Raw genomic sequence first — 17,274 nt, 5'->3', positions numbered from 1 at the left:
TTCTCCGTGACGATTTGATAAAAGACGTTGCGTCTGAAATCATTCGTCCTCCACCTCTGATAATTCATGTAGGGAAGTTGGCAGTTACTTGCGGAGAACAGATTTGTACTGGTACAGAATTGAGGAACAATGATAGAGTTAACTGCCCGCCGTTACATGACTTTAATACTGTTGTAAAACGGCATTAAACCGAAAACAAACATACATTTGTATACACCTGTATTGTTTATTTAAGTCGTATTGCGCATTTATGCTGCATATACTGTACACATTTAAGCATAAACGTGTAGTTAAACGAAGACTGACATTTTCACACCAACCAATAAGAATAGTTTTGTAATCTAGACCGGAACTTCACCAGGGAAGTTCAACCAAGTTTTTTCTGCAACGTTGAAAAAACTTTAAACTATGCGTTGTTTCTCTAAGATAAGAAATTTTGAAGAAACGTGACCTGTGCACAATAGAAGATAAATCACCACTTGTTAATATCTTTAGTACACATTTACCGAACTGTGCGTTTTAGGGTATGAAATGCGCAAATGAAATGGGTTAGTATACTTTTCCGTACATAACGACGGTTCTTATAGTATACCTAGAGGTTGGGTATAACATGTACAGTGGCATTTTCTGGTCTGGCGCCAGTGCGTCTACAAGGCAATATTCGCAAGCGATAACCCTAATAATTTCACATGACTGTGTACTGTGATTTGTTCTGCATTATTTTGGTCCTGTTAAATTTTGCTGGTTAGATTGCCCGTCACAAATATCATAAATATAATCTGACCGTCGAATTATTTTGACTACTAATCGGATACACATTTACTGTTTATAATGGCTGTGTTGTTGTTGTTTTTTTTGTTGTTATTGATTTTTGTTTCTAGTTTGTTTTATCTCTTCTTTAAAATCTCTCAAAAAATCTGAATTTCTCGCAAATCTTTTTTGCCATTATACTTTCTCGATTGCATAGTAATTCGAATGACATTTTATTATGTTCACTCAATGGCATTTGGTTATATAGCAAAAAAAGGAATAATTTGTATTATGCAGTGGATACAAGATAGAATCGTTAGCATATAATAATACTATAACCGATACTCATAATTGCAGCGAACCATGTTTTAGTTGAACAAATGAATATCTTTCTTTTTTAAGTTATAAATGTGCTATGAAATCATTTTGAGCAAGCTCGATATAATATTTAATTTTAATGATATATTTTCTTCAGAAAAGACATGCTAACAAAAGAATGTCTGAATTTTATTTGATATCTTCACTACTTTTGTTTTAAATCAAAGCGTCACTTAACCGTGTGAAATTAATTGTCTTAATTGAAAACAAGGCTGATTTAGTTAAATAAATCTTAAGAAACAAATAAGTACAACAATAAAGATGTGCTTTTAATAGCCATTTACTTACTGGCACTAATAGCTTTGATCACCTTTTTAAAGTAATACTATTGTCTTGGAATGGCCCTTGAGTATGTCATGTTTTTTAAATGAAAATGTCGAAATAATTCCATTTGCTGGATTTAATAGAAAGTTTCCCTTCATTTATTGTTTCATCGATACTTACAGTTTACTTAGTACTGATCTAAATGAACTGTCGAGAATATAATATGACCATTAAAAGATAGTTTTCTTCTTTTTTGCACTGTTAAATTTGCACTTTTAGTACAGTATTAACTATTTTTTAAAAGTAATGATGATATCTGAATTAAATATAAAATAATGCATACTATTTTATCTATTTTATTTATTATGATGAGCTTGATTGAATGCGAGTTGGTATTTTACGGCGCATTGACGCTGTAAGAGGCATAAAATACATATTTCGCAGCGACAAAAATATAATTTCCTTCTCTCCGATCTTTCTTTTGAAAGAAGCACTGTTCCAGGACGATTGTCATTTAGACAAAATACATGCATATATGTCAGTTTAAGATATGCGTATGTTGATTTCATATTACATAATGGTAATGACAGAGATTACTTTGTTTCAGGAACAACATGCTCATTTCCTTACCAATTGTTAACATTGCAATGTTAAACAGACGGTTTATAAAGATTTTGAAGTAATTTTGAATTAAAGTTTGTTTTCCAATTCCGGTTGTAAATTTAAAAAAGCGTATTTACTGCATTTAACAAAACGTTTTGTTAAATGATATTCTTAACATGAAAAATCCGTGTTTGTAAAATACTATTTATCTCAGATAGTTCAAGTTAACAAAACATTGCTATATCGAATGTCTGTTTGTCTATAACGTATTATTCATTAGACGATATGTGATGTAGGAGATGATTTTAGTTTAAATTGTAAATTTACCTAAATTTGATGGCGATATACGTCAAATAGTTCATTCGTTTCTCATTTATTTAAGTTTGTTTGTTTGTTGAGGACTTATGTATGAAGGCACTTCTATTACTTAAAAACATTGTTAAATTTAAGAACTATTTTAGTTTGCAATTTCCCACTGACTTTTCAAAGGCGGTGCCCGACTGTGCTATTTACTTTGTTTGAATTGTTAATGTTTCCTGTATTGTTTACATTTTCTATGTAATTTGTGTGTATATCTCCCCTTGTGTGTAAAATCATCCATGCACACTGCACTGTTACGACGGTACTCATCCTACTGGATAATCAACCTCGTTTATGTAAACTTCTCCTTGACAATATCGAAATTTGTAGTAACATGTTCATAATGTTGGACCACTGTAAAATTAAAACAGTGTGTGGCTACAAATATGAAGAATGTACGATAGGAAAATACTTTAGTACCTAATTTGTCTGGAATAATATTTGATAAAAAATCCATAATTGATCTACCAGTTATCAGAAGGAAAGTCAAACAAATTTTTGTCGTAAAATCGCAATCAATTCTTTATTCACACGAAACACGAGTCAAACATTAATTGTAAGCATGATAATGCCAAAATACATATTCACGTATATCTATAACTATATGTTTATGATTTCTGACTGAATTTGTTTTTTTCTATTCGTTGGTTATTTGTAAATCTTTTATTCAGAACAATGGGCGTTGATTTAGAAACATACCGTGGCAGAATAGGTACATACAGGCATTCGTGCGGTCAGGATGTTATAACAGTGACGTGCGTCATCAACTTCAGCAATGGTTTGAAAACAATCGGTGCAGTCTTGTTTATTGGTGTTTTACTTCTGATTGCTGGAATTGAGTCAAATCCAGGACCGGGAGGAATTCGTAAGTACTTTTATCTCGTTTGGTTTATCATGAATTCTAGATATTTACTGTAGGCAACATAAAATACTTGAATATGTTTTACTATTACAATTTCGCAGATGAATGTTCGTAATTTTCAGGAATGAATGTTAACTTTAAGTCATTTACGTCATTTTTTCTTTTTCCGTAATACAGCGTAAAGTAATTAAACAATAAGTATAGCCATACAGCTTCCCTTACTTTACTGTTCTTGGCAGAAACCTACTTTTTATATCTTATCGATAGATGCGTGTTCAAGCGTAAGATGGAAATATCTTCCATCTAGTGAACATCAGGTGCAGTGTTTTGTAAGTATTTTGAAAATGTAAGGTGTTCTCGAGTGAAAGAAATTTTTATCATATATGTTGAAGAATCAAACCAATTTCCTTTTTATTTTTATAGTTTATCTGTTGTGTATCAATGGTATATAATGTATAAATATATTCTTAAACTCTATGCCGGGATTTCTCACATCCAAGGCAAACACTCTACCACATCTCTATATAAGCTTGCTCTTCATAGCAAGGCAGTATATGTTCTCCCTTATACTCTGGCCAACCGGAACCATTTTATGAGAAAACATGCGCTAATGAATTATTTAAGCCTAGGCGAAATGTAGCCACGGTTAATCAAGGATAACTATGGTCAAACTCTGCCAACAATTGTTACACCATTATCACCTTCGCTTTTGATACTTTTCAAACATCAAGAAAGATTTATCGACCTGGTCAAATGTAGTTAGACCGCGATCAACCTTGGTCACTCAACATGTAATAATTATAAACCACGGTAAATGGCCAAAGAAGATAGAGAGCCCACAATTTGCATTAGTCGTTGAGAAAGATAAAGAGTCCATGGTCATTGACTAAGAATGAAGAAATAATCTAATTTCCAGTTAAGCTACAAGCCAAAAACAAGCATAATAAAAACTGAAAGTAAATTTATTAATATCAAACTATTTATTTTATTACTCAAAATAAAGACTAAAGAACAGTTATTCAGTATACTCATTTTAAAGTGTGACATTTTCTTTGGTAAAATATATCAACAAACAGACGATTTTTAAAAAAAAAGTCAAAACCCACAGAATTTCACAAGGTGAAATATGAAAAGACTACTGCTAGAAAGAGAACACTCTCTAATAACCATAAATATGCGTCAAAGTATGGGAAGCATATCTAGAAATATGATGCATGACAGTGTTATCATGCATAGCATTTGACATAAATAGCACTGATATAACATGGGCAGAATTAGGATTAATTAACAAACGGTGTTCACTCACCAATCTCGCTATATAAACAGATTGTTTCCATTGTGTAGAGAAGGCTTAAGGTAAGTCTCTATATGATTATGAAATATTTAAGCTACTGGATACATAGACTTATAATGAATTGTAATAACTACTAAACCTAAACCATTATTAACCCATGTTTTCTCAATCCCTTCTGAATTATTGTTAGAATGAATTGGGTGTACTTTCTATTTTTAAGGGATTTCGTTGTTTAAATATACTTATTGGACACAAAAAAAATAGTTATCTGTCTTTTCATTTATCGATATGTTGTCCAATGCTCTTTTGATACGTAATTTTCTCGAGATTGGACACATGACAGTACACATATTGTTTCTGATAAATGATCGATGCAGTTGACATGGAACAACCGTAGCGAACCTTGATTTAAACTTTTAGACCATTATTCAATCATAGTCAGAACATGTATAAACTTAAATGAACATTTTGCGATCTTAATCAGACGATGTTTCAACCTTAACTGACCCTGGATAAACCTTGTCCAGATTATGGTTCTCTTTTTCTCTGACCATACGTTATCTTTACATCACAAACAAATTTTCAATAACAAAAATGCCAATATTACCAAAACTTCTAAGTAATGAGTCTGTCAAACTTACATGGAAAAATGGGTCGTGGTAGTCAACGTTTTTGAGGTTGAAAAGGATGTATTTGCACAAAAATAAGAATAAAAATGGAACAGACGTATCAGTTTGTGAAATTCTAATCTACTTTCTTTTTAAATGATGAAAATCGTCCTCAAATCTTTTACACATTGCTAACAACTCCGTTACCAGGGCTTGTCCGAAACCATTTCGTCGTGAGACCGGCATATGTAGGCTAGGTGGTAGAAATTAAGTGTTTTTGTAATCAGTATAAAGAGATGTTAATAAAACGTTAAATACGAGTATATGCATAGAATGTTTATATGATATATTTATATGAAATATTGCAAATTGGACTTGGATAATACCTTTGCTTAATTATATATTTTGCGATTTTGCTTTTATTTGTAACGTTTTAAGAGGACATTGATAATTTATTTTTAAGTAAGTGTATGATACAGGTTCTTTTACAATTTCAGTCTCGTCCTATTTTTTTATTGCGATTGTTTGTGTGATCATTGGGTTGTTGTTGCAGATCATAGAGTGGAAAATAAACGGTAAGTGTAAAACAACAAATAAGGTAGGTAAATAGGGATGGAGACAGTCAGGCAGGCATGCAAATATTTATATTATGATAATTTGCCAGTTTCCATGAATTTGACATAGTGACATATTTTACCCAAGTTTAGCATTTTACACACACAAACATACTGTCATAATGTGACAAAGACATGGTATAAGATATGAATTCTAGTATGTAAAAGTGTGGTTTCTATCATTTGACTCATTTGACAGTTTCTTTACTCTGATAATCAAGTTTCGACATTAAGCAAGATTTGACGACATTATTACATGAAATAGAAAAAGTAGAAATTCCACCTTTTATGAAGATGATGAAAAACATTTGATTTACACTTTTAATGGCTTGAGGTGCGGACCTAATTTCAAATCTCAGATAACTATTTTCAACCACGACATAGATTTTTAGAGATTAGAGAAGATCCATTGTGCAATATTTTTAAGAAAGTGTGGCCTCCAGGAAGTTAAAAAGGTTTTACTATTATTTGATTATGAATTATATTTTGACCCCAGTTAATCCAGTTTCAAAGTATTCCTATGTTAAAATCATTAACTCTATAGAGTGTTAATAATATTACTGGCAAAATCGCTAAGTGTATATTTGCTTCTTGTATCCTGGTTTCATCCGAAATAATATAAATATAAAGAGAATGTTATATAATTCACAACTACAGCTATGTTATAAACATGATGGCTGACAATGTGTGACCGTTATAGCATTTCGACTACGGTTGTGGTGATTTTTTTCAACTTGTTCATTTCCACCAAGTCTGGCACAGAAGGTAATATATATGACACTGAAAATTGAAAAAAAATGAATTGAAATATGTGCAAGATATAGGTAAAATGACGTTGATTTTCTCCATTTCAAAATCGTTGCAACAGTGTTTTCCCTTCTGCGCAATATGTTAAGTAATTGTTTAGAATTCCGCGCTAAATCATACGTCAAGATATGTGTACCACAGCTCACTTTACTATTTCTTCATTTTATGGATTTTATTGATTCCCAAAAAAATGTTTAAACAAGTCGGTTTAAGTATACAAAAGAAATATCGGTTAATTTTCAAGTATCAGGCACATCTTATATAAAATAAATTTATGATATGCATATGCCTGTCCTTCGGAGAATATGTGTGCCATATATATTTTTAATCGAAGAAAATTGTTACACATATTTCCAGAAGAAATAGACCTACCGTTATGAAACTTTAACAAAATGTAATTCAGTATCAGAAATTACCCATGATGAGCTCCATAACCTCAGATCCCCTTTCTAAATTCCAGTTTGTTTAGTTCTGCTCATTGTTTTCTCGTTTAGGGCAAACCCATTATTTTAACTGGGGACCATACGCCGCTTTTCATGGAATTACACGCTAGTGTAGCATTGAAGGTTCCATGTGCACCGCCGTATGAACACGTCTGCGAATGTCTCTAAATTGATTTTTTTTGTACTTTTAGCATGAGTAAATGTTGAGTTCTGCTCAACCCAGGGCTAGAGTTTCCACTTTCTCTATTCTATTGCAAGTGCCATGTGATTGATGTCCATCGTTGATTGTCGCCGTCCTTCGTTGACACAATTTACATTCAAGCGGTCACAATAATGAAACTATTTGCCACACAAATGGCGGACAGGCTCGAAATTTGGTAATCATATCTCAAAATGTAAGGTCACTGGGTCAAATCATAGAAAATCATTTTTAACACTCTTGAGGCTATACCCTCTACCTTATCTATATGAAAAATAATTAAAATGTTGCCTGTATAAAAATAAAGACTGGGTTAAAGCAAGGTTAATTCTGTAGAGGGCATATTTTCTGCTAGATCTATATGAAACGTTGTCAGAATGTTTGTGTTTATAATATCTTAGTCGTGTTTGGAAAAGGATCATATGTCAATGAAAAAAAACTAGGTCACTAGTTAAAACAATAGAAAACCTTTATGAAGAACTTAGTGGCTACATGCTTCATCTGATCTGTATAAAAACCTAATGAAATTTAGAGAGTATTTGAATCTGAGTTATCTCGAGTAAGAAACTAGGTCAGGTCAAATACTAGAAAACAATTGTTAATTTTCTGAAGACCATTTTTGATATATATAAAATGTAACTGCCTGAAGATATGTACAGTTGAAAACGCTTGCAGTGAAAAATTAAAATTATTGGAAAAAACTTCTGGTTTTCCTTGGAAATTGAACTTTTATATAAATTAATAATTTTATACCTGATTTTACTTACCTTTTTCATATATATATGACCAAGATTATATATATATATATATATATATATATATATATATATATATATATATATATATATATATATATATATATATATACAGGTGTGAGTGTGTGCGTGCGTGCGTGACCCTGTTCAGATGTTTGTCTTTATAAATCTAGATTAAGTTCGAATCTAGGTCATCTAGTATTAAAAACAATTTCACTGAATCAAATCAGTTATGGTCCTTAATACAGTGACAAATAAACATAAAATGCTTAAAAATATGCTGCTTATATCTTAAAAAATATTTCACCTTGATTCATGATCAGGAAGTGGGGACATCAGTGTCCTATGAACATTTTATAAAGGTTCAGTGTCTAAAAATTCCTCATAGGTTATAATTGTTGTGATATGATATCAACTGTATATTCCAGCACTTTACTTGGTGTGTCTGCTCTTTGTCGGTGGCTCATTTTGTTATTGGACAGAACAAACTACTCACAAAGAGAAAAAGGACATAGGTGAGTTGTACTTTACTTGTCAAACACCAATTAAGTACGTTATAAAGTATTTGTACACTAAACACGTTCAGGAAACGCACTACCGAAACCTTAAGCATTATACCGCCGCATCTGCCAGATGGTTTCACGAAGTTTCCTTGTTTGTGTTTATTTTGCTCTTGTGTAGTTATTTAATCTGTATAAGGTAACAAGACTGTTTTTGTAATCGGACAAGGCATCAATGTGGAAATAAAATATTATATATTTAACTCAAATCATTTCGATTAATCATAAACATTGCCGCCAGTAGACGTGATTACTTTGATTGCCTATATGTATATAGAGTAAAATTTGAAAATCTTCTTGTGTGAAATTGTTGGTCCGTTTTAAAATAATTTCACACTAATGGACCTTGTGTGCCCTTCTACCAAATTGTTTTTGTGTGAAACTGCTGATCCGATATTTAAAATTGTTTCACGTGACTGGTCCTTGTGTAATCTCCTACCAAGATTATTAAAATGTAATATTTTGATTTATCAAAATAAGATGGCCTCTGTAAGAATAATTTGTATATATGATATATTGATAACGTGACACATAAGCACAGATAGTGCTTGACTCCCTTTTCATGTAATCATTGCTATTATTATTATTGAATTGCTGTAAATAATAGAATTAGGGTTATTTGTGGCTTATTTGGGTTTATTATGTGAATAGCTGGATCCCAGCATCACACATTATATCATATACAAAAGTTAAAGGGAACCAGATATTTGATAGAGCAAGTATTCGTTGTAAAACGTTATGTTTAAATTTGGACCAATCAGAAACAATTTCTAAAAATAGCACGTCTGCTGGGGTATAAATAGGTAGATGGATGACGGAGAAGGCATTCGGTATCCAGCGGTAGAAGAAGAAACATCGAGGATTCAACTAATAATTTTTCCTAGTACCTTGAGAAGAAGACTATTGCAGTTACCCTGTCAGGGCGGATAAATTATTAAAAAGAAGACTTTGGAAGTTCGTAGACTAAAGAAGAGTTACAGAATTTCAACCAGGTTTCGAGCTTTATGGCCAGCGCATAGAAGTTTTACCTTAAGGGTAGTTGAATGCTATATACGATAGCATATATAGGCTGAGCATCGAGAAGCTGAGACAGAGAGCCAGAGTTTGGTAATCTACTGAGATAGTAAGAGAGTTCCAGCTTATAGACGGTTCAGCGTTATTGGCGAAGTACAGCCAAGGCATCGGGGATATACCTATATGGTAGTTGAATGCTACATATGATAGCATATAGGCGCTGAGCATCCAGGAGTCAGGGCAATTATATAGAGTTGAGAGGACAGAGGCCGAGCATCTATGCAATAGGACTCGTATGTTGTTGATTCAAAGACATTGTCTGACGGGAACTTCAACAAAAAGACCAGTCAAGTATTTTTAATTGAAGATTGTTAGTTTGAAACATTTAGTGATTTGCCTGATCCCTGAAATTGTCTAGCTCATAATAGAAATCATTGGTACACGAATCATTTAGGCAAGTTAACCAGAGGAAAATTTTATATACGAGATATTTGGTCTCACCAGCTCTACGTTTTAACAAAGGACATTCTACATCGTTTGTCAGCTAGTCTAAGCCATAGTCACCTTAGCGATTGGACCCAAGCCATTGTTCAAGATACTAAAGGCGTAGGCACTTCCCTGGTATCAGAAGGTGTTGTGACTGAAGGTGGTCTGAGCTATATTGAATCTAGTTCCAAACATAGTTCCAGCTTAAGGGTTCAAGATGGACTACAATAAATGGGTAGCGATGGGTGAACGAATGGGCTTTTCGGGTACAGAGCTGAGCGATTATGTGGATAGGAAAGAAAAGAAATACACTGAGCGTGAGGAGCGTATGCTGAAACGAGATGAGGAAAGACGGCGTTATGATGATGAACAGCGTAGGTCTGAGGCTCAAGAAGCCGAGAAGAAGCGACTGTTTGAGCTTGAGCAGGCCGAGCTGTTCGGCATTATGAGGAAGAACATGCTGAGAACAAAAGGTTATTTGAGTTGGAACGTTTGGAAAAAGAACGGGTTTTGAAAGAGCAGGAGTTTGAAATGTTAAAACTGAAGGCTGAAGCCGGAGCTTTGGGAGTAGATAAAGTACTGAGCACCTGAGCAGTAAAGCAGTAAAACATTGCGGGCGAGGCTACCGAAGTTCGAGGAAAGTAAAGATGATATGGATGCATACCTCGAGCGATTTGAACGGTTTGCAAAAAGCCAGGGATGGAAAGAAGAGACGTGGGCTGTGAGCCTCAGCTCATTACTCACAGGAAAAGGCCTGGACGTATATACAAGCATGCCTCCAGACCAAGCCAATGACTATCCTGCATTAAAGAAAGCCGTGCTGAAGCGTTATCAGTTAACAGAGGAAGGTTTTAGATTGAAGTTCAGGGATGCAAAGCTTACATTAAGACCATCAAAGTGTCTCATAGGATACAGTAATATTTCATTCACTGGACATAAAGTCGGAAACGATCACCTGGAAATGGTAGATGATAAACTATATCGCATAAGGAATGCTGACGAACCTAAGACTAAGAGACAAGTACGGAGCTTCCTTGGTCTAACAGGATATTACAGAAAATTCATAGCATCATACTCCGAAGTTGCAGCATCCCTGACGGACTTGATCAAGAAAGGTAAACCTAATAACGTCGTATGGGAAGAACAATATGCCAAAGCTTTTAATACTTAAAACCTTGCTTACACAAGCACCTATTCTACGGTTACCAGACTTTTCACGGCCTTTTATTTTACAGTGTGATGCTTCAGATACTAGTGTCGGAGCAGCACTGCTTCAGAGGTATGAAGATGGACTATTTTCTATAGCTTATGCCAGTAAGAAATTGCTCCAAAGAGAGAAAAACTATTCGGTAATTGAAAGAGAATGTTTATCAATAGTACTTGGAGTTAAAAAGTTTCAAAAGTATTTTTACGGCAATGAGTTTATCCTCCAAATTGATCATGCCCCATTGAGTTATATACAGAAATGTAAAGTAGAAAGTTCGAGAATTATGAGGTAGGCATTGTTTTTGCAGTGTTACAGATTCAAGATAGAATCTATTAAAGGCACAGAAAATGTATGTGCTGATTGTTTAAGCAGACAATAAAGGATTATATGTGTTAGGTGTAATGGATATTTAAAAAAAAACAATCAAGAAATAGTAAAAAGAAAAAGAGATTTGTTTACAAATTATTCTTCTTGTTTATGAAAAACCTAAAGTATTTTCTTGAGAAGGGGGCTATTTGTCAGAATAATTTGTATATTTGATATATTGATAACGTGACACATAAGCACAGACAGTGCTTGGCTCCCTTTTCATGTGATCATTGCTATATTATTGTTGAATTGCTGTAAATAATAGAATTAGGGTCATTTGTGTCTTATTTGGGTTTATTATGTGAACAGCTGGATCCCAGCATCACACATTATGTCATATACAAAAGTTAAAGGAAACCAGATATTTGATAGAGCAAGTATTCGTTGTAAAACGTTATGTTTAAATTTGGACCAGTCAGAAACAATTTCTAAAAATAGCACGTCTGCTGGGGTATAAATAGGTAGATGGATGACGGAGAAGGCATTCGGTATCCAGCGGTTGAAGAAGACACATCGAGGATTCAACTAATAATTTATCCCAGTACCTTGAGAAGGAGACTATTGCAGTTACTACGGTGGCACAGAGGTGACATCCGCAACATTAAATTGTATTTAAATTGTGGCCACAATTTAGTAACTTGTGGCTACAACTTAGTAAATTGTGGCCACAACTTAGTAAATCGTGGCCACAAGTTAGTAAATTGTGGCCACAACTTATTAAATTGTGGCCACAACTTAGTAAATCGTGGCCTCAACTTAGTAAATTGTGGCCACAATTTGATAAGTTGTGGCCACAATATAATAACTCGTGACCAACCTTATATCAGGCAATCGAAACTATAAATAGATGGATAGACGGACGGACGGATGAATAGATTGGATGGTACCTACGTACCTACCTACTTATTAATTTGTCTGTACTTCCGTCTGTCTATCTATCTATCTATCTTCCATTCCTGTCTCACCTCACGCACACAATTTACTAAGTTGTGGTCACAATTTAAATACAGTGTTGCGGATGTCACCTCTGTGCCGCCGTAAGTTACCCTGTCAGGGCGGATAAATTATTAAAAAGAAGACTTTGGAAGTTCGTGGACTAAAGAAGATTTACAGAATTTCAACCAGGTTTCAAGCTATAGGGCCAGCGCATAGAAGTTTTACCTTAAGGGTAGTTGAATGCTATATACGATAGCATATATAGGCTGAGCATCGGGAAGCTGAGACAGAGACCCAGAGTTTGGTAATCTACTGAGATAAGAGAGTTCCAGCTTAAAGACGGTTCAGCGTTATTGGCGAAGTACAACCAAGGCATCGGAGATATACCCATATGGTAGTTGAATGCTACATATGATAGCATATAGGCGCTGAGCATCCAGGAGTCAGGGCAATCATATAGAGTTGAGAGGACAGAGGTCGAGCATCTATGCAATAGGACTCGTATGTTGTTGATTCAAAGACATTGTCTGACGGGAACTTCAACAAAAAGACCAGTCAAGTATAGATTCTCCAGCCTATAGGAGTTTGAGCTAATTATTTTTAATTAAAGATTGTTAGTTTGAAACATTTAGTGATTTGCCTGATCCCTAAAATTGTCTAGCTCATAATAGAAATCATTAGTACACGACCAGAGGAAAATTTTATATACGAGATATTTGGTCGCACCAGCTCTACATTTTAACAAAGGACATTCTACATCGTTTGTCAGCTAGTCTAAGACATAGTCACCTTAGCGATTGGACCCAAGCCATTGTTCAAGGTACTAAAGGCGTAGGCACTTCCCTGAGCATATAAATCGTATCCTGACAGCGTGGTCACGGTGCCACATATGTATATAATAGAAACGTTAAACAATCACTTTGTATGAAATTGCTGGCCCGATTTTAAAATAATTTCACACAATTGTCCTTTTTTGACTTTTTATAAAGATTGTTCAACTTGTTCTGGTCCGTGAAAGCACATGACCGCCAGTAGGCGTGGTAATTTTCCCTAAATGTGTTAAGTGGAAACTTTTCTTCTGTAAATCTGTTGGCCCGATTTTAAAACTATTTTACACAAATGTTTGTTTGACCGTCTACGATGATTGTTCAAATTATTTTCATTTGTCATAAAACAACAAAAAAAAACATGGGCGCCAGAGGGAGTTGTCACATTTCCCCTGTATGTATATATTGTGAACTAAAAATACTTTCGTGTTAGAAACAGCAGGCCAAAATTTAAACAAGTTTACACAAGTTTTGTTTCTTTTTGTTGTTTTTTGGATGTTTTGCATGATATCAGGGTTTGAATGTCTGCCTTAATTTTTCAAATTATTGCCCTAGGCTCAAAAATGGCCAGGTCTATGTTTGTGATATGTATAAGACTAATATAAAAGAAAATTAAATATCTTATCTCTTATTCCATAATAGCTATAGCCTTGTTATTGATATACAAGTGTGCAGTTGTACCATTACGTTATACAAACACACTTGAAGCTTTTTACACAAATGAGCGGTTTAGGGTCTATGACCCTCTTGGTTACATTGATTGTCACTATGTTCTATTTCTAAAGCGATCGAAAGTTTGTATTTGGAACAAAATAAGAGACTCAATGATAAAATGCAGAAAAGCATCAAATAAATTTAACATCACTGGTAGTATCAGGTATAACCCATTGGTCTTGTACATGTTGAAATCCAGGTAAGCTCTTTCGTGTCTTCCACCCGTCTACAGCCTAGGGCTGTTTCTTCCCGGAAAGAGGGTATCATTGTATCGGAGCTCTTTACTATTCACGTTAAAGAATCAGACTGCTTATTCGCAAAGAGCTAGGTTAAGCTAGTCTGGCATTTCTGTATCCAAAACATTTCTCGTCTGGTTAGATCGCTCTTTATTTGAGTACGTAGGGTATGACTTTTGCACTTATATTACTCCATACGTGACTGCGTTTGTTTGCGTATATGTGTGTAAATTATTTTCGACTATTTTATCGTGAAAATGGCACTATATGAATTTGGTATCATAACAAAAACGCTAGATGCTTTCAACATAAGTTCAAAACAAAATACTTTTCCTAGAAATATATTGTGGGAAGTTTTTTTTCGCGCTTCTTACGAGATTGTTCAAATCAAGTATTTCGATGTATCCCAATGTAAAACGCACTGACTAGTCTTCATGTTTGTAAAATGTGTAAGGATTTCAACCCGCTTTACAAAGAAGCTTTAACAATTTATGACTGACTCAGAAATTAATTAAATCCAGGCAAATGAGAAAAAAAAACAAATGACAACGCTTAATTTCACGTTCTGATTTGCAAATTCGTTTACTTTCTACTTTGTACAGCTTCAAACAACTCAGACAATGAGTGTATCACACAAGTACAATCTTCCGCAGATTCAGGATTGAATCAGTCTACGCCTAGCGTTGTGAAACATTCAACTGAACAACATGAAGGTATGACTTTTCAACTTAGTTTTCTAGTAGAGGAGCCATAGGCTGATGAGACGTTAAGTCTTAGATATAACTTATTACTTCTTGCAAGAGTACAAAAAAAACGAATCTCTTCAATACATGTAATTACTATATTTCTTCTCAGCCTTATATATGGTCATCCTAATTTTATGAAATAGATGTGATCCTAAAGACGTATGATGTGTGAGTTAAATTAGTGTTTTTTCATTCATGCATAGACTACGTTTTCTTTTAAGCTACTTTATTTAAGGTCAAGATCAATGTTTATGTTATTTAAAGTCACATTAATCAAACTATAATCCAAGCAACAACGCGAAACTATTTAATGTGAACGCAACTCTAAATAAACTCTTAAGAAGCAGTGTACCTTTCTAGTTTCAGCTAATAAAACTGTAGGTTTTTTTAATATTGTCATATCTTTCAATCTGACTGAAGTACATGATCTGACTCTGGCAAGATGTGACAAACAAATCATCAAGTTAAAGTCGTGAAAAAATGGATTTCCCACATCGCTTTTTTATTTCAACCGGTCAGAAAATTGCTTTCAACAGTTACGCATCAGTAGCTTCTTTACATGACCATTTCTGATTTGTTGGAAATTAATAATTAAATTATCTTGATTACTTCATTAACAGTAATAAACGTTTAAGCAGATTTTGCAAAAAGCTTTTATATTTTGAAATCCTGATTCTAGACTTCGTGTATGCCTGTATTTGTTGTTACATCAGTGTTTCAGTGATTCCATCCGTATATTATTTTTGCGTATGTGTGCTTTGTTTGCATATATTGCAATGTGCAGTGCTGTACAGGCATTGTTCTTTTGAATGCGGTTTTTGTTTGCTGGGATTCCAGCAAAATAGAGACTTTTATGTTAAATATATCAATCTACTTTCACTTTCAAAACCTTTAAAACAGACCTGTAATTACCTGGAGAAAATGTCGTCTGAACGTGAGCCTCGGTCGGTTGTCCTCGGATCTTATGCGTGGCGATTTAAGTGATAGTTGTATTCAAAGTGCCATTACTTTGTGCCAGTTTGTCATAAAATAGTTCCAAGCCATAGTAAACTCGTGGAATAAAATAGCATTGTTTAGAGTGCCAATAAGACATATGAACAGTTTTTTTACATAATAGCTCTTTTGTCCCTAGTCATAGATAATTCTGCTTCGAAAGTATGTGTCATAGATATTTTAGGTACACGGACAGTTCAATTCTTATACATCTAAATTACTTGAAATGTAAAAACACTATAAGGATACGTGACAAGTAAAGGGTTGCTGAACATGGCGGTTTGGGTTATAATTAAGCAGTTAAAACTCAAGGTGTAATTTGGTTGTGCTCCTTCAATCGTTTATTTAATAATATTATCGTTGTCTAATGGACCTGTGATCAGGTATGTGAAGTGTTGCGTTTTCTGTTGGATAAAATACAACATATTTATTAGATTTGAGAATAAATAAAAAATAACATTAAATTGATATCAGAACAGCGTATACCACAGAAATTTGTAACATTTCTCCAGAATGACCTTTCACACAAAAGCATATTAGACCGATATCTACAATACTGTTCCGAACTTATTTTATATTAAACAGTAATTGAACTTTTGGATTTTAGATACCGTTCTAAAGTTAAAACCACCTGGGCCCGTTGCAGTTACACAGTCCAAACTGTTTAATTCAGCTACTATGTGGTTAATTCTATTAGTACGCTATTTATAATTCTAAACATAAATGAAACTACACTTAATCGATCAGTCAATTAATTATACAATTAATCAGTCAAGGGGCCTCCATAAAGAGATAATGAAAATAGTGAAATAATAAATAATGAAAAATAATTATAAAATTAACGTTGATTGCTTGTATATAGAATTTAAGACCGAAGGAAATACTCAGGTCTTGATTTGATCATTTTCAATCATGTTATTGATGGTTTTCTGAAATTTCTGTACTCTCTCTTACAGATAGTCATACCTATATCTAGCCATTGATAAATATTTAATCTCCAATATTAACTAGATTATTGTAGGAAAAACTTATGTCAATGCAAACAAATTGTCAAGTACATGCATATTGTATAATATCAGAAAATGTTCGAAGACTCATAAAATAAATTCAGATCTACTATTTAAGCTGAGATTTAGATATAATGTTATTTGTTCCATATCACACATCATATGTAAAAACAAGAAAACACTCTTTAGTATTTACCATGAAAATGGACATTTAATTGAAATGACTTGTTATTAAGTTTTTA

General features: G+C 33.7%; 1 protein-coding gene across 1 annotated transcript; it reads left to right on the top strand.

The window, feature by feature from the left end:
* Positions 1–3,020: 3,020 nt before the first annotated feature.
* Positions 3,021–15,040, top strand: LOC128551932 (uncharacterized). Its single transcript, XM_053532890.1, has 4 exons — positions 3,021–3,220; positions 5,617–5,694; positions 8,366–8,452; positions 14,889–15,040. Exons 1-4 carry the CDS (start codon positions 3,031–3,033, stop codon positions 15,038–15,040), a joined length of 507 nt encoding a protein of 168 aa, XP_053388865.1. The 5' UTR covers positions 3,021–3,030.
* The last annotated feature ends 2,234 nt before the right edge of the window (positions 15,041–17,274 follow it).

Source organism: Mercenaria mercenaria, unplaced genomic scaffold (genome assembly GCF_021730395.1).
Source record: "Mercenaria mercenaria strain notata unplaced genomic scaffold, MADL_Memer_1 contig_1845, whole genome shotgun sequence".
NCBI lineage: Eukaryota > Metazoa > Mollusca > Bivalvia > Venerida > Veneridae > Mercenaria > Mercenaria mercenaria.
The sequence above is the reverse complement of the archived record's forward strand: the minus strand, read 5'-3'. Positions and strand labels throughout refer to the sequence as shown.

Excerpts from the sequence above, each read along its gene's own strand:
- LOC128551932 (XM_053532890.1), top strand. The coding sequence starts at position 3,031 with ATGGGCGTTGATTTAGAAACATACCGTGGCAGAATAGGTACATACAGG. Across the intron at positions 3,221-5,616 it reads TCCAGGACCGGGAGGAATTC|TCTCGTCCTATTTTTTTATT; the intron begins GTAAGTACTTTT and ends TTACAATTTCAG. Across the intron at positions 8,453-14,888 it reads CAAAGAGAAAAAGGACATAG|CTTCAAACAACTCAGACAAT; the intron begins GTGAGTTGTACT and ends TACTTTGTACAG.